This window comes from Eptesicus fuscus, chromosome 6, assembly GCF_027574615.1.
Source record: "Eptesicus fuscus isolate TK198812 chromosome 6, DD_ASM_mEF_20220401, whole genome shotgun sequence".
Lineage (NCBI taxonomy): Eukaryota > Metazoa > Chordata > Mammalia > Chiroptera > Vespertilionidae > Eptesicus > Eptesicus fuscus.
Window position 1 is genome coordinate 2595453 of NC_072478.1, and position 22841 is coordinate 2618293.

General features: G+C 58.7%; 1 protein-coding gene across 1 annotated transcript in view; it reads right to left on the bottom strand.

The window, feature by feature from the left end:
* Positions 1-292: 292 nt before the first annotated feature.
* The window catches only part of SEC24D (SEC24 homolog D, COPII coat complex component), a 63696-nt gene continuing 41147 nt past the window's right edge, over positions 293-22841 (bottom strand). Inside the window, exons 11-23 of the mRNA XM_054717078.1 lie at positions 21630-21754; positions 17496-17687; positions 16989-17082; positions 13574-13690; positions 12753-12923; positions 11566-11662; positions 11299-11444; positions 10342-10480; positions 9188-9306; positions 7644-7823; positions 6700-6897; positions 3781-3870; positions 293-1281 (exon numbers count right to left, since the gene is read on the bottom strand). Coding sequence (XP_054573053.1) covers positions 1141-1281; positions 3781-3870; positions 6700-6897; positions 7644-7823; positions 9188-9306; positions 10342-10480; positions 11299-11444; positions 11566-11662; positions 12753-12923; positions 13574-13690; positions 16989-17082; positions 17496-17687; positions 21630-21754 — 1809 coding nt within the window. The 3' untranslated portion in view covers positions 293-1140. The remainder of the gene's footprint in view (positions 1282-3780; positions 3871-6699; positions 6898-7643; positions 7824-9187; positions 9307-10341; positions 10481-11298; positions 11445-11565; positions 11663-12752; positions 12924-13573; positions 13691-16988; positions 17083-17495; positions 17688-21629; positions 21755-22841) is intronic.

Sequence of the window (22841 nt, forward strand, 5' to 3'; positions counted from 1 at the left end):
AGCTGGTAGAACTTTCTAGCACAGCTGGTCTGAATGGCTGCTCAGCCTGCCTTCAGCGGGCCGAGCGCCCCGGAGGCGGCGCTGGGATTCCCAGCCTCTCGTGTCTTGTATCAGTCTAGCCAGCATCCCGTCCTGTTTGCAGCAACCCAAGTCCATGTGTCAGCTCTCCCAAAGCACTGCCTTTTCTCCCCACCAGCTTTTGGGGGGCGGGGTTCAGACACTGCAGCCGCAATGCCTCCTCCTGGGCGCAAGTTCCGTTCCAGGTTATCTTTCCACCTTCAAACACATGATCTAAATGCTTACTTTACTCTTTATTGCTTCAGTAATGGAGAAACATGTTTCCATCTGATCAGACATTAAACAAATGAACATACATTCCTAGCGATTCCCTGTCTGTCACTGGGGCACTTCCAGACGAAGGCGGGGCGTGAGTGATCCCCGCACACGTGCGCCTGCCTGGCCCGCGGCCTCCGAACCCCTACGTGAGCCTCCTGCAGAGCAGGGCACTGAGGGCCCTGGCTGGCCGAGACCCCGCTGCACAGACAGAGCCCTCAGCACTGCCCGGAGAACCACCGAGGACTGATGAGGACGTCTGTGCAGACAAAACAGACAGCGGGGAAGAGTGGTACCGTATACAACACGTAATCTTGAAAAAACGTAGAACACAGATGGTTCCACTAACAGATCCCAAGGTCATTAAAAGTCTGCTATGCAAACCTCAAGTTGAAAAATGTGTTCAGTGGGGTTACATGATTTTAAAAAATATAATGTAAAAATTAAGTTTTTTCCCCTCGCTGCAAATGGGAGAGGAACCAAGACAAGCGTTTACCCCCATCTGTACACTTGGAAAAATAACTTATGTGTGTAGCACAGAGGAGGGAGCTAGGGTGGCTGCAGCTCGGTAAACCCGCGGCGGTGGGACGGGCCGCCCGGTTAACAGCCACACGCTGTGACCAGGCAGACGGTCCTTGCGGGCGAGCGGCCTCCACGGCTTCCCACTGAGCACCGACGCTGGCTCAGAAGGCCAGCCGGCAGCAAAGGCGTCTGCAAACCAGCCAGGAACCCAGGTAGCTGCTGCCTGTGCCGGAGAGTCAGGCGCCACGAGGAGGCGCCCCGGAGCAGCCAGCGCCTGGGGAGGCATCAGTTGAGCAGCTGGCAGACGCCCTTGTGCAGGCAGCACAGGAAGTCCATGTAGGACGGGCCTCCGTCCAGCCCCTTGTCCTCCACCAGCAGCTGCCGGAACGCCATCTCCGGCTGCTCTCGCTGCTTCACGATCACCAGCTAGGAGAGAGCACAAGGCAGCGGTTACACTCTCTCTGGGCTCAATTTCGTATGTTCCCACGCCACCAAAACCATCGTGTCCCTGCGAGGCCTGGAGGATGAGGGAGGTGCCAGGGTCCAGACCAGCGGGAAGCATCAGCAGAGAGCGAACGCCAGGCTTCCCCGCGGCCCGGCCCGCAGTCCCGCATCCCCAGCCCAAGCGGGAAGGGCTGTCCCCTTTGGCCAGGAGGGCCCAGCGCCCCACGCTGCTTCCTCGGCTTCCCGTTGTCTCGCAGGACAATTTTGTCAGCGCCGCTTGCTCTCTTTCCTGTTACCTGGCCAGGGCCTCGGCCTGTAAAAATGCTAATCCAGCAACAGCTGCTGCTGCCGACAGCACAGGTCAGCAGGTCCGTGTGGGCGAGGACATGGGTGTGCCGGCTCCTGGTGTCGGGCCAGGCATGGGAGGCGACCCCACAGCAGCGGGGGAGCCCTGCATCCTGGTGAGCCTGCAGTCAAGGCTCACGTCTCACTTGGTTTGTGTCTACCTTCTCCCACGTGCCCTAGGATGCGGCCACGTCCACAACAGGCAGCGACCGTGAGTCTGGGCCCGTGCCCCAGGCCAGGCAGAGCGGGCAGGATGAGACATGGGCGGAAGGACTGGAGGCTCCAGGTCTAGGACCTCATTGCCCGGAAAGCCTGGGGAGTCCGTGCTGCTCCCTGTGGGCATCGATTCTCTCCAGGCCTGTGACCTCCTGGGGGGCTGGCAGGTGAGGGAGCTCCTTCACGCCCACCTTCACATCTGTGCCAGGGAGCGGGGCTGAGGGGGGCTGTGTGCATGTAGAGGGGCTGAGGGGGGCTGTGTGCATGGAGAGGGGCTGAGGGGGGCTGTGTGCATGGAGAGGGGCTGAGGGGGGCTCTGTGCATGGAGAGGGGCTGAGGGGGGCTGTGTGCATGGAGAGGGGCTGAGGGGGGCTGTGTGCATGGAGAGGGGCTGAGGGGGGCTGTGTGCATGGAGAGGGGCTGAGGGGGGCTGTGTGCATGGAGAGGGGCTGAGGGAGGCTCTGTGCATGGAGAGGGGCTGCGGGGGGCTCTGTGCATGGAGAGGGGCTGAGGGGGGCTCTGTGCCAGGCAGGGGGCTGAGGGGGGCTGTGTGCATGGAGAGGGGCTGAGGGGGGCTCTGTGCATGGAGAGGGGCTGAGGGGGGCTCTGTGCCAGGCAGGGGGCTGAGGGGGGCTCTGTGCATGGAGAGGGGCTGAGGGGGGCTGTGCATGGAGAGGGGCTGAGGGGGGCTGTGTGCACGGAGAGGGGCTGAGGAGGGCTCCATCTCACTCTGTAGCCCTAGGTTTTCAGTTCTCTATACAGATAGCGCCTAGAATGGCCTGAGGAACCTCACAAGCAGATGCATTTGCAAGGGGCACGTGGGAATCTCTGCTTCTTTAAGCACTCGGGCTGAAATTGTTTTATGTGCAACTGCTTGTATTCTGCTCCCATGTCCTAGTCGCCCAGATGCTTTACAGCCAAAGCTGACCTGGCTCCGTAGGCGGGGAGCGCGCAGGAGCAGAGGAGGCCTCCTGAGCAACGGAAGGCCGCTTCTCTGCGGAAGGCGGGCGGCGGGAAGCGGCTGTGCAGCTGGGACAGGGGGCGTCACCGCTGTGCACTCTGACCCCAGCGCCTTCCACTGTGACAGGAGACGCCCCTTTTGTCTACGTCTCCTGGGGGTCAGGGTCCTGGGAGCAGCATGCTCAGTGTGGGGCTCCCCTGCCATTACTAGGTCTTGTCCTAAAACTGAACCCAAGCAGGCGCCGTGTGGAGTGAAACTATTCTGGAAATTTCTGTGTTCACCTGGCAGCTCTCCATGAGTTTACTGGCCCCCTGAAGCCGACGTCTGCACGAGGGGCAGCTGGCCCAGGGAAGAGGCTGCTTGGACTGACACCCATGGCAGGGACAGCCTGCAGTGCGGGGCCGGGGCCGGGGAGCTGCCGCCAGGTGAGCGTCCTGCCCCGCGGGCTGGCCATCGTCACCGGTGGCCCCGAACCACAGGAGGTGGCCCTGGGCTGGAGAAGGAAGCCAGTGGGCTGGGACTCAGCAGCAGGCACAATCTCCCTGAATTAGAGGCATTTTCAGCCCTTTCACTCGTTCTCAAAAAAGGCTTGGAAAGGGCGTAGAAGGGCCGGACAAAACTTCACAGACGTCATAAATCTGGAGTCATAAAAGGAAACTCTCTGCCCGTGTTCTGAATGAGGCTCTGACTCAGCATCCATCTGACTCAGCGCTGAAGGGAAGTCATTTCAGACTCTGACCAAATGCCACGCCATACAGGGCTTCCTGGTGAGGGGGGACTTGCCCTCACAGGGCTGGCCAGGCGGCGGCCGTTCACTCCGCGTATGTGTGGCTGGTGATCCGGTGGATATACTTAGAGGTGAGTGTGAGTTTTCTACCCTATAACACCGTAGGACGTGCGTTTAAAAAGTCTGTATGAAATTCAGAAACTGAAGAGAGGAGGAGTGGAACCCGTCTCACCTTCATTGAGTAGGGCCTCTTACGCTGGAGAGCGCCCACGATCGCCCGGAGCGTCTGAGAATGCGGGCTTCCCACCTCGGGCAGGACCGTCTGAGATTAAGAACATCAGTCAGACAAGTCAGTGTAATTTGTAACATTTGTGTAGAAGCAGCAATGAGAGCATTAGAATATTAACGTTAAAAAACACCCTTCTAACCCATATATTTCACTACTGACTTAGTTCGTTTACCCAAACATCAAAAATGTAAAACAGTGCGCTGAACAGCGCCTCATCCTGCGGCACACCACCCAGCGGGCTTTGCTCCGGCCCGGGCCTCACTGACCACCCAGCGGGCTTTGCTCCGGCCCGGGCCTCACTGACCACCCAGCGGGCTTTGCTCCGGCCCGGGCCTCACTGACCACCCAGCGGGCTTTGCTCCGGCCCGGGCCTCACTGACCACCCAGCGGGCTTTGCTCCGGCCCGGGCCTCACTGACCACCCAGCGGGCTTTGCTCCGGCCCGGGCCTCACTGACCACCCAGCGGGCTTTGCTCCGGCCCGGGCCTCACTGACCACCCAGCGGGCTTTGCTCCGGCCCAGGCCTCACTGACCACCCAGAGGGCTTTGCTCTGGCCCGGGCCTCACTGACCACCCAGCGGGCTTTGCTCCGGCCCGGGCCTCACTGACCACCCAGCGGGCTTTGCTCCGGCCCGGGCCTCACTGACCACCCAGCGGGCTTTGCTCCGGCCTGGGCCTCACTGACCACCCAGCGGGCTTTGTTCTGGCCCGGACCTCACTGACCACCCAGCGGGCTTTGCTCCGGCCCGGGCCTCACTGACCACCCAGCGGGCTTTGCTCTGGCCCAGACCTCACTGACCACCCAGAGGGCTTTGCTCCGGCCCGGGCCTCACTGACCACCCAGCGGGCTTTGCTCCGGCCCAGACCTCACTGACCACCCAGAGGGCTTTGCTCTGGCCCAGACCTCACTGACCACCCAGCGGGCTTTGCTCTGGCCCGGGCCTCACTGACCACCCAGCGGGCTTTGCTCCGGCCCGGGCCTCACTGACCACCCAGCGGGCTGTTTATGAAGAGGACGCCCCCGGGGCGATCCCTGCGCAAGGCGGTGTTTCCAGGCTGCATTGAGTGATCAGCGGCGGGACCCTGTGGCACCCCGAGGTCTGGAAACCGCCATCCAAGTGCCACGGCTCCACATTAGACCCAAACGCTGCTTTCTCGAGGGGGTGTGGCCTCCCAGAGTCCCTACAGCTGGTTAATGGTCCACAGACGCACAGCCGTGGGGACGTGAGCTCTGTCCAGCAGGACAAGTGCCGCCTGCTTCTCAGCCAGAGCCCCGAGTGCCCGCCGTCCTGGGAGCTTGCCGCAGTCACACACCTCAGCAACCCACATGGCCGGTTTCCACAGGATTGTAAACAGCAGAAACTCGCCAGTTAGTCACAGGCCACCTCCCACGTGTATTCACGGATGTTAAGGTGGAGCCTTTATTCAACAGGTAACACAGGGCGAGGGTACCCCGTGTGCATGGCTTGGGGTGTCAGCTGCCCTACAGAGAGAGCGACAGGTGGTGCTGTGTGCATTTTCTGACGAGGCTGCGAGGAGGCAGGCGGACAGGAGCAGGCCCGCCAGGCGTGCTCTCCGTGGAGGCTGGCGACTCGCATGCACGCTCATCAGCAGAGATGCACTGACAGTTACTGCATCAGCGCACTGCGGAAGGAGAGGTACTTCCACCCTGGCCGGTTGGCTCAGTGGATAGAGCTTTGGCCTGTGGACCAAAGGGTCCCGGGTTCGATTATGGTCAAGGGCACATACCTTGGTTGCAGGCTCCTCCCCCTCCCAGGCCCTAGTTGGTGGCATGCAGGAGGCAACCAATCAAACACATCAATGTTTCCCTCTGTCTTTCCCCTCTCTTCCACTCTCTCTAAAAATCAATGGAAAAATATACTCGGGTGAGGATTAAAATAAATAAATAAAGACTTAAAAAAAAAGTAGAGGCACTTCCTCTGTTTCACAGAAACATTCTAGAGATTCATAGAGTTGTCTGCCTACTGAATTTTTATTTTTTTAAATTACACTTTTCTTTTTTTTGAAATTGCATTTCTAATCATTCCTTAATTTCAACCCCACGCAGATATCTTACCATTTCTAAATCTTCACCTTCATCTTAAAACTAGCCTCTGAATGGGATACGGCCCCTTTAACTCCTTTAAAGCTATGCTGACTCCTCACCAGCCTGCAATGTTAGCCCGCCTCCTCCCAGGTGCTGTGCACCTGCCTTCAGACCAGCAAGTGGGAACAGACTCTGGTTCTTAGGAACCACCAGCCGTCACAGAGGAGAGCGCAGCCGTCACAGCCGGGAGCTCACGGGCAACGGTGTAACTAAGGTTCCCAATAAATGGGCCTCAAACAAGCGGCAGCCCCTGCTTCTCCGCGTGCACCTTACAGCCAGGGTGTTCCCTCCACGGGGACCTGCAGCAGGGGGTGCCATTCTGGGGAGCGTTCGCTTGCAGGGCGTTGATCTGCGATGCCTGCAGCTGAGCGCGGGAGAAAGACTTCTGCCCCGTCAGACGTGCAGTTCAGCTCCAGGTGAGCCCGCAGCCCAAGAAGGACCTCAGTCGCCACCTTGGCCGCCGACCGGGGAGCACCTGTGCCCGGGCCGCAGCTGAGACTTCAGTGAGGTGCCGCCCGTGCAGAGACGGCCACGTGGGGAGGGCTCAGCGCTGCTGGAAGCTCTGCTAACCGCACGTATTTTGTTCGTTCGTCTAATACTTCCACAAACAACTTTACAGCAGCTAATTGTTATCCGTCAAAACACGAAATTCTCTCGTTCTTATACAGAACTATCTGCCCGGTTTTCTTTGTAACACGTGGTTGCACATGAACAAAAATACTGAAGAATGTGTAGAAACAATGAAAAGATGCCCACCATGTCCGCGTTGACATGCGCCAGGGACGGCACGTTGAATATGCCCTGGATGAGCTCGGGGGGGCTGCTGACGCCCAGCCACAGGAACATGTGCAGCCCGTCGGCCAGGAGGAACACGCCTTCCTCGGAAAGACGGGCCTCCGAGCAGCGGACGGCGGCGGGCACCGCGGGGCTTGGGCTCTGGGTGGCCGCCGTGTGCTGGGCAGACAGAGGCGAGAGTTAGAAACACGTCCTCTCCTCCCTGCCTCTCCCGCTCCCTCCTCCTCCTCTCTCTGCCTCCTTCTCTCCTCCTCCCCCTTCCCTCCTGGGGGTGCTGTTCTTGTCCCTCAGAGCTCGACTTCCTCTGCATGGAGACTGTCCACAATCCGATTTTATCGGAAAAGCAACTGTCTGCACAATTTACTGCTAACGTTCATAGCGATGGAAAGAGTCGGTAGCTTATTTCCCACCTCGCTGGCCTCTGACTACACTGATATGACAGCCTGGGCTGGTGTGAGCCCCGGATGAGAGAGAAGCCACGGCCTGCTCCCCGCTCCCCTCTCCTCCCTCCCCTTTCCTCCCCTCCCCCAGCTGGAACTTGACCTTCACAGGACAATGCAGGGGCAGCCCAGACCGGCTCCAGGGAAGTAGAACACACCGCCCGGAGGTTGAGGGCAGTCCCTGCACCACGCAGGCGCCCTCACACACTGACCTGCCAACCACGGCCTTCGGTCAGGCAGCTCAGTGCGTGCTGATGGGGTGTGGTGACTGAGCCCACGGACACACGCATGTGAGGCCCCACGGCACATGCAGGTGTCTAATGCTCTCGGGGTCTCAGCACCGCCTTTCCAACCTCCCACCACTCAGCGACCTGAGCAGCCAGGGCAGGGGCTCCTCCAGCCCCACCCTGAGCGTGGCCCACGCAGGCGCCCCTCCCCGCCCCGCCCCGCCCCTCAGGTGCTCACTATGGGCAGGAGCTGCGGGTAGAAGAAGAGCTGCGAGTCAGCCACGCCCATGGTCATGACCAGCTGCCGCTGGTACGCCCGCTCGTCCGTGGGGATGTCGGGCCGGCTGAGCAGCACGCAGTTCTTCAGCAAGGAGTTCATGTACACCGGCAGCACTTTCATGGAATCCGGCAGAATGAGCTGAAAGAGAGACACTGTTTCAGACTCCACCCTTCTCCCAGCTCCATCTCATAGGCGGCGGGGAATGGAGCCGTCCAGGGCCCCCTCCGCGTGGCTGCGGGCGAGGAAGCAGCCGAGAGAGACAGCGTGTCGAGTGATGGCCATCTGCAAGCAAGTGTCTGGCTGTGAATTCCTGACCTCTTCCCTTTCCAGCTTAACCACGAAAAAGGACATACACCATCAGACTGCAGCTGGGGAGGGAATCCCGCAGGGCCTCTGGGCTTGCCCTCCTTGTCCCCATTCCCGCCCCTTCCCTCCTGGTCCTGCCTCAGGACGCAGCGAAGGGAAGGCGGGGACCCTCCACCAGCTTCAGAGCAGCTGTGCTGGCAGGGCTTCCCTCCGCTCTCAGACAGGTCAGGGCATTCCCTGCTATCCGAGGTAACACATCGGACCTGCCTGCTGACGGAAGCTCAGAAAGTCCTTCCAGTGTTGCCTGCAGTTACATGTCTTAACCGAGCCGGGACCACATGACCCCGGGGGGCGCCTCCTTCCATTTCGCACCCTACGACCTCTCTGGCCTCGGCCTCGGCCTGGCCCCGCAAGTGCTCCCGGGCCCCGGGCCACCAGCGAGGGCCGGCTGTGTTGGGAGAGGAATCTGGATTCCAGTCAAAGCGCAGGATTCAGGTGCTGGTGCTGCTACGTGTGGGTGGGGCTTCAGGTCCGCGCTCAGCACCCACTTTTGACAAAGGACGACCCAGAAGGCTTCCCGTCTGCTGCTCACCGTCTCCTTCTAACCCAAGTGCTCTGCTCAGAAGTGCACCCGGGGCTTGGAGTGGCGCCGGTGTGAGTGACGGGAGGGGTGCGGAGGGGAGAGGCGCAGGCGTGGAGGCGGGAGGCTCTGCTTTCGGGGAGTGGAGATGCGGGTTTTTAAGGAAGTGTCGGAAACGTCCACGTACTGTATGACGGCCAGGACACGTTTCAAAACTCCCCATGCCGTGAGTTTCCAGGGCATGAGGAGTTGGGATATCTATCCATCGCATCCATGTTACAGACACCAAGAGCTCATCCCGCCGTTAGCTCGTGTCAGCTCGTTAGTGCACACAGTTCACAACCGACGCCATCCTCACAGGAAAGGGAACCCGCGTGCACCGTGCGGAGCTCAGAGGTCTCTGCTCCACCCAATGGGGGCGCTGTCCACCCAATGGGCACACTCTCCGGGCCACTGAGGTTTGACGTTGGCCATAAAACACTGCATCCCCATCCTCAGTCTCGCTGGTCCCTGAGTCCTGCACAATCTCAAGCCTTCAGCACCCGGCTCGGCGCGGCTCGGCGCGGCACTGCGTGGCACGGCGCGAGGAGGCCACACGGCCTCGGCGGGCACTCACCTGGCTGGCGGCGGACGGGCTGGCGCAGTTCTTGCGGTAGCACGCCAGCATGTGCGAGGTCTGGTTGACCAGGATCTCCCGGATAAGCTTCAGGGGCTGGTGCAGAACCGCCTTGAAAGCTGTGGGCACAAGCAGAGCAAGGGTGCGTTTCGGCTCAGAAACGGATCCCTTCACACAGAACAGAAACACCAAACTGCTGTCCTCGCGACCACACAGGCAAGGGCAGCCCATCAAGTGGCAGCTCCGTCGCCAGCGCCCGCCTGACGCAGCAGGACGCCCCGCCCGGGAGCACGCCGGCCCCACAAGAGGCCGGGACGGTCCGCCTTCCCCAGGGCACGAGTCGTGGAACTCCACACCAGAGAGGAGAGCTCACCTGCCGACATCCTGGCTCCTACGCTGGATGCTGTTTCTAAACCCTCATTAGAATCTCCACTGGGATTGGGGTAGGGTCGCAAAGGGGGCTCCACCCTGGCCTCTGCCGTTTCGCAATCCCCGTGGTTTGCAAGCAAGTCAGTGTGGTCAGGGACCACCTTCTCTGTCCCGAGTGCCAGAGGGACACGCACTCGAGGAGGCCGAGCGCCACCGTCCACATGTTCACCTCAGACCCAGGAAGGAAACTAAGACCACCGTGGCCTGACCCTCGTCCCCTTAGTCCTGCGTTAGAGATGCTGGCTGTCTCCTTCCCCCTTTGTGCTTGTAAATCCTGAATGTGCCCACAAGATGCTGCACCGCACAGCTGTGCCTATTACTACGAACTGGACTAGCCACCAGGCTGACTGATCACAGCCGCCCGTGGATTCACGGGTTCCACATCCACGGATTCAACCAATCGTGGATGGAACACTTAAAAAAAGTGATGCAGTTGCTGACGTGTCCTGTGTAGTCAGGCCCCCGAGGCTGGTGCCCAGGACATTCTCGTCCTCATTCCCTAGCGCGGCAGCAGAGCTGTCCCACGGCATCTGCACTGGTCGGGGCATCTGGACAGACCCCGGTGATTCAAGTCTGCAGGAGGGTGTGCGCAGGTGGTACATAAACCCTCTGCCATCTCTGCATTCACACACGGGCCTGGAGCAGCCGCGGATTTGGTAGCCGGGAACCTGTACCGCCCCGGGGTCCGGAGGGCCCTGGCCTGGGCAAGGCGCAGCCAAGCTCACCTGACTTGGCGAAGAAGTTGACGAGGGCGTCCGTCTCGCAGCTCTTGTAGAGGTCGGCCAGCTGCGCGCTGCAGCTCAGGGACAGGTTGTGGATGCGCAGCCTCCGCTGCCCCCCGACGGTGGTGTAGAGCACAGCGCACTGCGGGAGGGCGGGCGCACAGGGAGGTCGTGAGCACGCCCCACCCCAGCCTGGCCTCGCAGTCTCCGGCTGTGGCTGCAAGCCCGCTCCCTCCCCCCAGAGCTGTGACTGCAGAGGGAAAGGAAGGTAGCCACGCCCGGGGCTTCCTGAGGGTTTCAGGAGAAGCCCACAGGTAGCCGCCTGCCTGCATCTCCACTCCATTCCCACGGCTCAGATTCCATCGCAGGGACTGGAGAAGTCACGCCTCCTGTCCTGTGACCTCCGCACCCCCCTCCCTTAGGAACATGCGCTGTGAAGCTCAGGTTCATGCGCCCATCGAGCTGCAGAGGCAAGCCAGCACCCTTTCCCCAGAGGCCTGTGGTTTAGAGTAAACGTCAGGGAACTTCTCTTCACAAATGCCAGCCTCTCTCTGAGGTGACGCTGGGTGTGGAAACTAGGACCCTGAGATTCAATGTTTCTTGTTTTAATTCACTGTCTCCCGGGCTTTGAGTTAGTCTTACTGATCACCATGCCCAGTCCCACTTATGCTTGCTCAGAACAGGGCGCCTGCCGTATGGCAGGCGCGCGAGACCCGGTGACGGTGCTGACCCGAGAACGAGTCCTGGCCTGGCCTGCCGATGCCCTGACACTGACCACGGTCCGCGGGCTCTCAGGCAGCGAGGTGACTGCTGCAGGGGAGCATCGGAGTGCAGAGCACGCGGGGTGCTACCTGACGCTCTGCCTCCGGGGAGAGCCGGGTTCCCTGAGACCCACCAGAGAGCACTGTCTCCCGCCATCACCGCGGTAACGGGGCAAAGCTGGGAACGAAAGCCCGGCACCTGGATCAAGGCCCCGCTGTCCTCGCCCAGCTTGTCGTCGTGCTTGAACTCCACGGTCACCGCCTTGTCGCAGTCGATGGCCGCCATCTCCACGTCGGTCGTGTTGTTCATGACGATCCCACCGAAGAAGTCAGTGGCTCGGAAACCTGAGGACGAGGGGGAGGGAAGCGTTGCTTCTATGTCACCGTTTTCCTTGCCGGCCTGTCATGACCTTATAGAGGGAACAACACACAACTGAGACCCGAGGGGCAGCGTGAACGGAAGTACCTGTGCTCGTGCGGACCCGCATGATGGCGTCGAAGCCTGTCTTCTTCTCAACGTCGTTCCTGAGGTCGTTCAGGAACTGCTGGCTGTCCACGTGCATCTGAGAAGGTGAAGTGTGAGCCATGCCCACCAGATGGCAGTGGAACATAGCAACTCGGTTTTAAAATCTTAGTTCAAACCTGCTTTATCCAGAAACCTTAGAAAGGATTCTTAAAGCTTTTTCAAAAATGTATTTTCATTGATTTCAGAGAGGAAGGGAGAGGGAGGGAGAGAAATATCAATGATGATGAGGGAGAATCTTTGATTGGCTGCCTCCTGCACGCTCCCTACTGGGGACTGAGCCTGCAACCTGGGCACGTGTCCTTGACCAGAATGGAACCCGGGACCCTTTAGCCCACAGGCTCTATCCATTGAGCCAAACTGACCAGGGCTCTCAAAACGTTTCCAACTTTATTACTTGTGCAGCCTTTGGTCTTATCGAGGCCTCTGACTGGTTTATGGTATTGACATGCGATTTAAGGTAATTATCGATGACAAATGAAAACAGACAGTGACTAACATCTGTCATTATTTTGGGGAACGCTGGTGCCCACTCCATGTTCCCAGGGGCAGGGACATAAATCAGAGGCCCCTGACCCTCTGTCAGGTGAGGGCAGGTGGCTGATCTGATTAGTAAGTTTGGGAGGAGGAACCGTGGGCATAGCTGAGCCTCTTCTGCACCCTCCTTCTGTGGAGGCGGCCGGTACATTCTGCCCTCAATGTGGTAAGTTTCCGAGGTCCCCGTGTCCCCAGGAGAAGCCGTGGCTGAGCCAGCCTGTGCCTGGGGCGCCGTCGGTGGCACTAGGAGCCCGGGGTCTTACAGTGCCGACACTCGCTCTCTCCACTCTCTCAGTCCAGGCTCTCTCAGAAGGGATGGGATTAAGAACTGACCCCCAAATTGTAGCAATTTAAAACACATATGTCCTCACTTTTAGAACAGTGTCTAAAGACACAGAACATGTTTTCCCACGTGGGTATTCAGCTCCCAGCTGCCTGAGCTCAGCGCCCCACAGGCCCTCGGGCGTGGGGTGGGGGGGCCGGGGAAGGGGAGCACCCCATGGCTCTGAGCTCCCCTCTGTCAACTGCTCACGGGGCGCAGCTCTGGCCAGGGCTGAAAGCCGCAGACACCCCGGGAACAGGGGCTGCCTTACCTGGAAGTTGTTGTATCTGTAAAGGGTCCCTCCCGTGAGCTGAGGCACGAGGCCCAAGGAGGCCACGTCCACGTACTGGCTGGGGAAGAGGAAGAGCGTCACACAGCAGCCGTGGGCCACGCAGTCCCGGGCCAGCGAGTCGTAGACACCGGTTTGGGGCTGGAACAGGACCTGCGGGAAGCGGAGCAGGGAAGGGAAGTGAGCGCACGGAACGGCTGGGGCGTGAGTCTGGAATCCCTACTGCATTCTTACTGGCGTTCCTCGGCGGAAAGAAGTGTTTGTGTGCACGAACTGCTGAAGGAGGAATTACAACCGTCAGCACAGCAGCGCGGGCCGGGCCGTCGGGAGAGACGTGTCTGCACACGATTTGACCCTTTGACCTGCTGACACGACCTGAGAAGCTGCTCCGCCGCCCTCCCTCTCGTCCTGGACGAGGCCACAGGTCCTGCTCAGGTGATGTCCTGCCGACAGACCCGTCCCTTCCCCAGGCTGCGCATCCGCGGTGTGAGCAGAGCGGACTGAGGGCGTCGGCACAGGAGCGGCCCACCGTCCCTCTGCCTTTGCCTCCATCTCACGCCCAGCTCCTCGCCCTACACCGTCTCGTCACCTGTCTCTTACATGGCTCCTCAGGAAGACAGTCAGCCCGCGCCTCAATGTGGCTGCAGCTCACACAGCAGCGTTCCTAGGACAGGACGCTTCCTACGTCACGGTGATCCCCAGCCCTCCTGCACCGCACGTCCTGGGCCACGCTGGCCCCTCCCTTTCCTACACGGTGCACCCCGAGAGCGGCGTGGGGCGCTGCGGAGGCAGCTGGCACCCACCTTCTCCTTGTCCGTGTTGATCAGCTTCTTGTCGTCCCTGTTCCGCAGCTTCCCGGGGGCCTCGGCCGTGGGCAGGGAGGAGTGGAAGATGAGCAGCTTCCCGGGGCAGTCCGCGGCCTGCAAGTCACGGAAGGCCTCGCTTAGGGAACAGAAGTCAATTACGACAGAAGTGCTTCCATGAGCCGGCACTGAGACCCTCTCAGCAACCCTCACAGCAGCCTGCGTCCCTGGGCAGGTCCAGTCCCCCTTCGCAGACACGGGGAAACTGAGGCTTTGAGAAATGAGTGGTGACATGACAGAGCCCACATTTAAATGCAGGTCTGTATCCGCGGTGCTTTAACAACTGGGTGTGTCTTACAGTGTTGAACGTACAGCCCAGTGTTCCAGGACCAGGGACTCATGGCGCCAAAGGAAGTGACAGAATTCCGGGCCACGATGCTGCAGACACACTTGAGAAACTGGGTAAACACGAATTGAACCTGAAGCGGCATTTCAAGGAAGGAAGCACAAGAATGCCGCAGTGCAGCCCAGCTGGTGTGGCTCAGTGGTTGAGCATCACCTGTAAACCAGGAGGTCACAGTTCGATTCCCGGTCAGGGCACAGGCCCAGGTTGCAGGCTCCATCCCCAGTGTGGGGCGTGCAGGAGGCAGCCGATCCATGATTCTCTCTCATCATGGATGTTTCTCTCTCTCCCTCTCCCTTCCTCTCTGAAATAAAAAAAATATATATTAAGAAAAAAGAAACAGAATGCTGAGGTGTTGTGGCAGCAGCACACACAGGACCCACCACCAGGAAGACGACGAGGGGAGAGACGTGGGCTCAGACTCAGTCTCTAGAACCTGGGGGCGATGACAGGACGACTCCGGCTCCAGGGGAGTGAATCCGCAGGAGGGGTGTCTAAACCTGCTGCCCGGAGCTAGGAAGCCACTGACCAAGCGAAACTGACTGCGTGAGAGGGTTCCCCCACTGCCTCCCGCGTGCCTCTCTCCGCCGCCTGGCACGCAGCCCCAGAGCGTGTCTCTGAATAACAGCTCCGGCCACATCTGGGCTTTTCTCCTGAGAATCCTGGAGACTCCCCGACACAGGACAGAGCCCAGGTCCTTTAGGAGGGCGGGGGCGGGGGCGGAGCGGGAAGGAGGGAGCGGGAGGTGAGCTGCCTCCTGCGCCGGCTGCACACACTGTGGTTCCCTATCCGACCCTCTCTCTGCCTGTGGAGAAGGTCCTGTGCCCCGAGGACAGAGCTGAGCCGCGGCGTCTGCCGGGCACCACGGCCAGTGCCGGACGCTGCCGGCCTCCGCAGTTCCGTCGGACGCCGCCTGTCCAGCCTGATCTCCAACGCCCACCCTGCATCCCGCTCTGGGGGTCTCCTGTCTCCTGGAACAGACCAGGCGCCTCGCGTGTTTGTCCCTCGGCCTGGGACCCGTTGCCCCCTGGCCTGGCCTGGAGCTGGGTTGGGGGCACACCACGGGCCTGGCTCAGCTGGGAGGTTTCCAGCAAGTCATCTGCTACTTGGGTTTGAGAATAACTTCCTTAAAAAACCAGCGAAGAGAAGTCCAGGTAAGCCTGCCCTCACATGGGCACTGAGGGGTGGTCTGCCGTGCTTTGTGGAGCGGGTCCCAGCGGGTCCCAGCTCACACACAGCAACGGCCCACCTTGCGCTTGCTGCGGCCAGTAGTGAAGAGTGAGCAGGGACTCCATGGCTGCTGGCACAGCGAGGCAGAGAAGGAGGAGAAGGGGAGGAGGAGAAGTGGCAGGAAGGGGAGGAGGGCGAGGAGGAGGGGGAGGAGGGGAGGGAGAGGAGAGGGAGAGGAGGAGGAGGGGAAGGGAGAGGGGGAGGAAGGGGAGGAGGATGAGGAGGAGGGGGAGAAGGAGGAGGAGGAGGATGAGGAGGCTGAGGAGGAGGAGGAGAAGGAGGAGGAGGAGGACGAGGAGGGGGAGGAGGATGAGGAGGAGGAGGAGAAGGAGGAGGAGGAGGATGAGGATGAGGAGGAGGAGGAGGAGGGGAAGGGAGAGGGGGAGGAGGGCGAGGAGGAGGGGGATGAGGAGGGGAGGGAGAGGAGGAGAAGGGGAGGAGGAGAAGTGGGAGGAAGGGGAGGAGGATGAGAAGGAGGGGGAGAAGGAGGAGGAGGAGGATGAGGAGGCTGAGGAGGAGGAGGAGGAGGGGAAGGGAGAGGGGGAGGAAGGGGAGGAGGGCGAGGAGGAGGGGGAGGAGGAGGGGAGGGAGAGGAGGAGGAGCAGTGACGCAGCGCAGGCGGGGCACCTGCTCTATGTGGTGAGGCACATTGGTCCAATGCCCAAATCCAAGCACGATGCCCAGTAATACGTCAAAAATGTGAAATTCTAAGACTACTTTTTCATCTATCACTTCTACTATTATGAAACTACTTCTATTATAAAACTGTTTTCTGTTTGCTGTAATTCAAACAGAAAAAGTAAAAACTTTAAAAACTCCATCTCCCCCCTTTCCTGGCGGCCCACCGACTCTCCAAGGCCTTCGCTGGGCAGGCTCTGTCCACTCAGCACCCTCGCTCACGGCGTCCTGCATCCCCACGCCTTGCGCTAAGGGAGGGTTAGAGTCCCCACCCCTTCAGCTGAGTGACAGGAGGCAAACTCGAACATCTCTAAGCCTCAGGTACATAGTACGTGACAGAGGTAACATAGTAACGACATAAATCCTGTTGAGAGAATTCAGTGACGCATGCCTGTTAATACCTCCAGGTGCAAAACTCTAAAGGGAAAACTCAAGGGCCCATTAAAAAAATAAAGTTCAATATATATAATTTTAAAGTTCAATATTTTTTAAAAAGCCATGTTCATTTCTTTTGTCCTTATGGTTATGAGCTTTAGATTTCTAGTTTCACTATTCACATGCTTATGAAACATTTTATAAGTAGAATAAGAGAAAAAGCTCCTGTGCCTACAGCTCTGTATCTGATTGGGCTTGAGAATAAGAGGAGTGACACCTGTCACTCTTACTGTGATGGACAGCAGCGAGCACGATCCCAGGGAAGGACGCCGGGTTCCCAGGCCAGCCTTACAAAGCCGGGTCCTGCCTGCACCTGCCGGGCACTGGGCAAGGCCCTGGGACCCCCATCTGTCACCGACAGTCACCGGCCCCTGGAGAGGGGGAGGGAGTTTCCCAGCAGGTCTGGAAGTTCAGATCCTGTTGGATATGCTAAGGGGACTGACTAAAGTTCATAGAAGCCAAAGGGAGGAGCTGAGCTGGAAGCCCTGGCAGCCCCGAGGCGGGACGCTGGGGGAATGTGACCGTGGCCGGGCCACTTCCCGAGGCCCGCGGGGTCTTGGCCAGCCGCTGGCAGCCCCGTGGCTAACACGGCGGCCTCTCCTTCCGCGGGGCCTTCCTTGGGTGTCTGACTTTAAACTGCACTCACAGCGACCGGAAGGGGCTCCTCACCTTCAGGGCCTCCACGCCGGCCTGGATGACAGGCGCGAAGACGGTCTCGTTCTCGGTGGAGTCCGCGAACATCTCCGGGATCTGGTCCAGCAAACTGCGGGCGGCGCGGGCGAAGGCCGGTTGGTGTGGCTCACCCCGAACACCAGGGTGGGCCTCAGGGGCTGGTCCTCAGGGAATCGCAGCCGGTGCGGGTTGGCACCAAAATGTAGATTTGTTTGGAACATTTACAGAATCAGACCCTTTGTCGATGTTTTCTCTATCCTACATTTCCGATGGTTTAGGCTGCAATTCCTGAGTAATTCTTCCATTATTGCCGTTATCCCAGGACACACTCACCCAGAGGACCTCCCCACAGAGCAGGGGTGCGGGCTGAGGGAGCGCTAACAGCGACGACGGAGGTTCAGGACCCCGTCCGCACCCCTGGCTCATGGCAAAAGCAAACGCCGTGTGACTGAATCAAAGCAGAAGCAGGCCTGCGGGCGGCGAGGTCAGGAAGCAGGCACTTACTTGTGGATCACAGACTGGGACTCGTGGTAGTTGACAAGAAAACCATCCAACAAGGGCACGAAGACCTCGCCCACGTCCGTCACCACCATCATCTGCGGCTGCGCCAGGTTGCTCTTGACGTTGAAGAAATGGAGCACTTTGTTGTAGGTGACGAAGCCCACGCGGACGGCTGAAGGCGCCTCTGGCTCTTCCCTGGGAGGGAGAGAGTCCGAGTCCTTCCCCAGCCCCAGAGAGGCCTCCGGGGTCAGCGCGCTCCCAGGGGCAGAAGCGCGGTCGAGTCTCGCCTGAGCCAGTTCACCAGATGCACACGAGAGGGAGTCATGGCGGGGGGGGGGGGGGGGGGGGTTGGGGGGGGCGGGGGGGGTTGGGGGGGATAGCACAGACACCAGGCAGCTGACAAAGAAAACACTCAGAATTCTAAGTAAAATACCAAATAGATGTTATTAAAAATGCTCGGATTCCTTCCATCTCATACTTCTTATACCGATTCTCAACCCACAGCTACGTTTTTATAACAAGCGAGGCCCCTCCTCTCCGTATAAACAGAGCCCCCTGGAGCCGCTGTCTGGCCCGAGACACGGAGCATCGGAAGCCAGAGAAGGGTGCACTGCAGCCGGGACAGCTCTTCCCGGGCGGAGGGGCCCTGCCCTCGTGTGACCCCTGCCCCTGGAGAACCTCACAGCCAGTGGGCGGGTCTGAGAGCCACATACCATACATAGTCTAAATATGTGAAATAGGTCACACATACCGGCTGGCGACCTATTAGCTAGTTCTCACTAGCTAACAGGTGACCACTGTGGCCGTCACAGCAAGACGATAAAGCTCCAATACTTAGCAAACAGTAACGTTTTATGAGAAATTCCAAGACAAAGCCTTAGTCTTGCCAGGAGTATGAAGGTGGGAATGTTCTCATTCAATCCATGCCAAGTATGTTCAGAATTGCATGGTCTAGACTGCAGTTCCGTGTTCACTGAAGGTGTGTCTGTCTGAGTCTCCCCCAAGGCGCCCTCCAGCTTTCAGAGTGGCTCTGGCAGTGCCAGGGGTCCCTGCAGCCTCAGGCACAGGCGGCTCTGTGGCCCTCAGGCCTCGGTGCAGCTGGCTTTGCTGCGGGGCCTGATGCAGACGCGTCAGCTGGCTCAGCGCGGGAACCTCGCGTGGCACAGAGTGACACACAGGAGGAAGGAGCGGGAGCACGGATGGAAGGGTCAGGCTCATCCGGCCTCTCGCTCCTCTGACGTTTCAGCGGGTGACACACTCCTGACCCGAACCTGTTTTGCTTGTCCTCCCCGCCTTCGCTAACTGAGGGGTTTGTTCTTCATCGTGGCCTCGACCACAGTGGGCAGTTAAGCAGAGCCTCATAATCCCTCCCAAAAGTACTGGGGGTTTACATTCTGGGGTCTGCACGCACACACACAATCACACACAATCACACACGTGCACACACACAATCACACACATGCGCACACACAATCACACACATGTGCACGCATATGCACACACATACACACACGCACACACCCCTGGTGCCCCACACTGTGCTCCATGTGCGAACCACTGTGTCCACGTTTCCCTTCCCGCCCTACTGTAGATGTTCCTCTTCAAGGCCAAGCACAGATCCTCCCTCCTCGGTGGGCATCACTGTGGCACCAACTGGACGCGGTTCCCGTGTAAACTCCTACGAATCATTCCCACTGGGCTCTTCCAGTTCACATTCACAAATCCTGGACGGGAAACCAATGAAGGGCGGGCCGGAAGCCTGCACTCTCTGCCCCACGGGTCCAGTGGGAGTTAGGGTTCTGTGGGGTGCTCACCTGACGGCGAGGCACTGGACCTGGCTGTACTCATCCCCCAGCTCAGTGCCCTGATGGCGCCTCGGCTTTCAATCAGCCGGCGGGAGGTGTTTACACCACAGGCATGAGCACATGACCATCAGGGCTTCATCGGGGGCTGCGTTACCAGCATCCCACGGGGTGACGCCTGTTTCCCAGCAAGCCTTCCATTACATCAGGCAGAAAACGTCCCGCAGATCACCAAGGGCATTTATTTTCTTTTATGGCTAATTTGGAGTCAACGAAGACATGAAGCAGAAAAGAACACTGACACACAAGCATCTGGTGGGTTTTCCCCCTGGATTTGGACATTTGCAAGTGATGGGAAAGGAGCATCCCGGGTCGTGGCCTCCCTTAAAATCAAGTTAACGTTTTAGAAACATCTAATCGGAGCATCTCACATTGTTGCAAAGTGTTAGTACATATTCCCATGGGGACATATTTTTTTTAATTTGAGAACAGGGAACTATCTTAAAATGTTCCTTGTAACAGTATAACTGCCTGGTTAAATCATATCGAGAGAACACGAAACCCCGGCCTGTCCTTCACATCAATGCCACCCGCGTAATAAGACATAAGGGACTCAGGCGAACAACACATTCTGCTCGGCGTGTCCACTCCCAGCTCCCTCCGCGCTCGCCCTGCTTCAGTGGGAGGACTGACAGAGCAACACTGAAGATGCTAGGAACCACGCGAACCAGAATGTTCCCAGACCAAGCACCTGGAGCATTTCAGCTACAGCAGCATTACACAGTCAGCAAAAAACAAGAGTGTGACGGGCACAACAGGTGGAACACTTCAATCTTGTCTTTCCTCTTCCAGAGAAGTCAGACAGAAAAGCCAGGTGACATGGCAATTTCAAAGGTGTAAGTTCAGAGTTAAATAGTAAAAAAACGGGTGCCCAGCTGGAGGGGCTCAGTGGTTGAGCATGGACCTACGAACCAGGAGGTCACGGTTCAATTCCCCATCAGCGTACATGCCTGGATTGGGACTCGATCCCCAGGAGGGTGTGCAGGAGGCAGCCGATGCACGATTATCTCATCATTGATGCTTCTATCTCTCTCCCTCTCCCTTCCTCTGAAATCAACACAAATATCTTTTTTAAGAAGTGGGGCCTTCCCTTTTCTAAAGATCAGCTAAGCGACTAACATACCGTAGACAGTGATCAAGACGTACCGCGCTGTCTAAAGGCTATCTGCGTATCGCCTGCTCGGCTCAGAGAAGTCAGCCACACCGATGGCAATGTTACCACAGACAAGAGAAAGCCACACACACACACACACACACACACACACACACACACGGCGCAGAGTAAATCCGGGGGAGAAGGAACACAGATCTGTTTGGAAAGGTCAAGGGAGAGAAGGTATTTGGTTTGAATGGAAACTCTCAAGAGGAGTCTGTCCAAAGCACAGGGACCCCTGCGGCCCTAGGACTGTTTCTCGGCCTTCTCCAGGTCACCCATCGGCGCCAACGGGCTGTGCGACGCCTGTGGAGGGAGTGGGGTTCACACATGTGGAGACGTGTGAGGTCACACCCGTGTGGAAGGGAAGGCTGGTGCAGTGATGAGGAAGACGCCCAGCTCAGGGGACAGAGGAGAGGGAAGGAGCGAGGCCCTCCTTTCGCGGGCCCAGCTGGAAGCTCAGACCAGACCGGCAGCCTGGGGAGGGCGGGACCACGCGTCTGCTCAGCGAGCCCTCCGAGGCCGCGCACCGGCCATGCCTCTGACGCCCTCCTCCGCGCGCTCAGCACCCTTCCCTTTGGGGTTCCGCTGAAAGCACCTCCCTGTTTTTAAACAGCCCCTCCCCCGCTGCTTCTCCAAACCTCCTCGGAATATTATGGCTTCGTTGTCACGGATACAAACAAACCTGCTCCTGCCGGTCCCCCCACTCGTCTGCCCGCCCGCGGACCTGGGGCCCTGAGGCGCGGGCACCCACCCCAAGCATCGCTTTCCAGACGGGGTGCTGGTGCCCAGGGTGGGGGGCGGTGCTGAGGCCCTGCTCCGAGCCTCCCACCGGGCTGAGTCTGCGCGCTCTAACAGCCACTGCTCCCCTGCACACAGCTGCGGCGGGAGGAGAGCCACGTGCCCATCCGAGGGCGGAGGGCGAGGGCACGCTTCGCTGGCTCCCCGAGCTCCCGCCACACCCAGCCACCACCAGTTCCCTCTGGAAACCAAAGCCTGGAGAACGAGCAGCAACGCCCACGCTCCCCAGCGCACGGCCCTCCGCGCTGGTAAAGGTGGGGCCGTCACTGGCACCACAGCTCACCAGCCTGTGCGCCCTGACTCCACGCGCCCGGCGCCTACCTGGGCAGCCTTTCCAGCACGGTCTTCAGCTCCTCGCAGATGAGCCGCACCAGCCCGCTCCTGATGTTACTGTAGGACACGTCGATCATGAAGATGAAGGCGGGAGGGCTGGGAGGCTTGTTCTTCTACAGGAAGCAGACAAATGACAGACGCCGGTTACACTGTGTGAGAGGCACTCTCGCAGGCCACCAGGTGTTTTGCTTACGACTCGTGGGGAATCAGCCACCGAGCAGTCTTGAGGCTATAAACGGCAAAGGCTGCTATCTCCAGGCCCGGACCCCGTCAGCCCACATGCTGGGGGGGCTCCCTGCTGGCACCCCCAGCCCTGACTGCTCCCAGTGCCCAGGGGAGCGGGCTGGGGGGCTCACTTACAACCTGCCTCAGGGAAGGTGAACCCGCAAATGGTGCCAGAAAAGAGGACACGTAATTAATTCTTGTCTTTGAAACTGCAGTACAGCTGCATTAGTTTCAGTTCGCTATTCTCAACTCTCTTCCTTGATAAGCCATTTCAATGTTAAAGACAGGAAATTACATACTAAAATATAATTGTACTGAAAAAAATTAAACTACATTGTTAAATACTTCCCACTTCTAACGTACTTAGGATAAAGCATGGACGACGTGGCCTTTTCTCTCTCTGTTTAAAATAATCACTTTAACACAAAGCAGCTGCCACATGGAGCTCTGTGGCCCCTCTGCTGGCCGGGGTCACACACTGAGGGATTCGCCAGCCGACCTTACACAAATATTTAGAAAAGAGAGCCACAGGCAAACGACTTCAGTGTCTCACACTAACAGAGAAAATAAAGAGGTAAGACCAATTTCATTTTAGCTTTATAATAAGTAATAGAAATGTCTAAAAATGTACTTTGCTATAATTATAAAATTAATGATAATATCTCCAAACTAGAGGCCCGATGCACGCAATTCGTGCAAGAGTAGGCCTTCCTTCCCCCGGCTGCTGGCACTGGCTTCCCTCTGGCACCCGGACCCGGGCTTCCCTCGCAGCCCCAGCTTCATCCAGAAGGACGTCCGGAAGGTCGTCCAGTCTAATTAGCATATTATGCTTTTATTATCATAGATTATCTTACTGATTCATTCTATAAGTACTACGAGGCTAGCTATGACGTTCTCCTAGTAAAAGTTCTTCATGTGAATAAGAGAAGCAGGCCCTGGTGGGCAGCTCTGCTGGTTAGAGCATCATCCGGATTT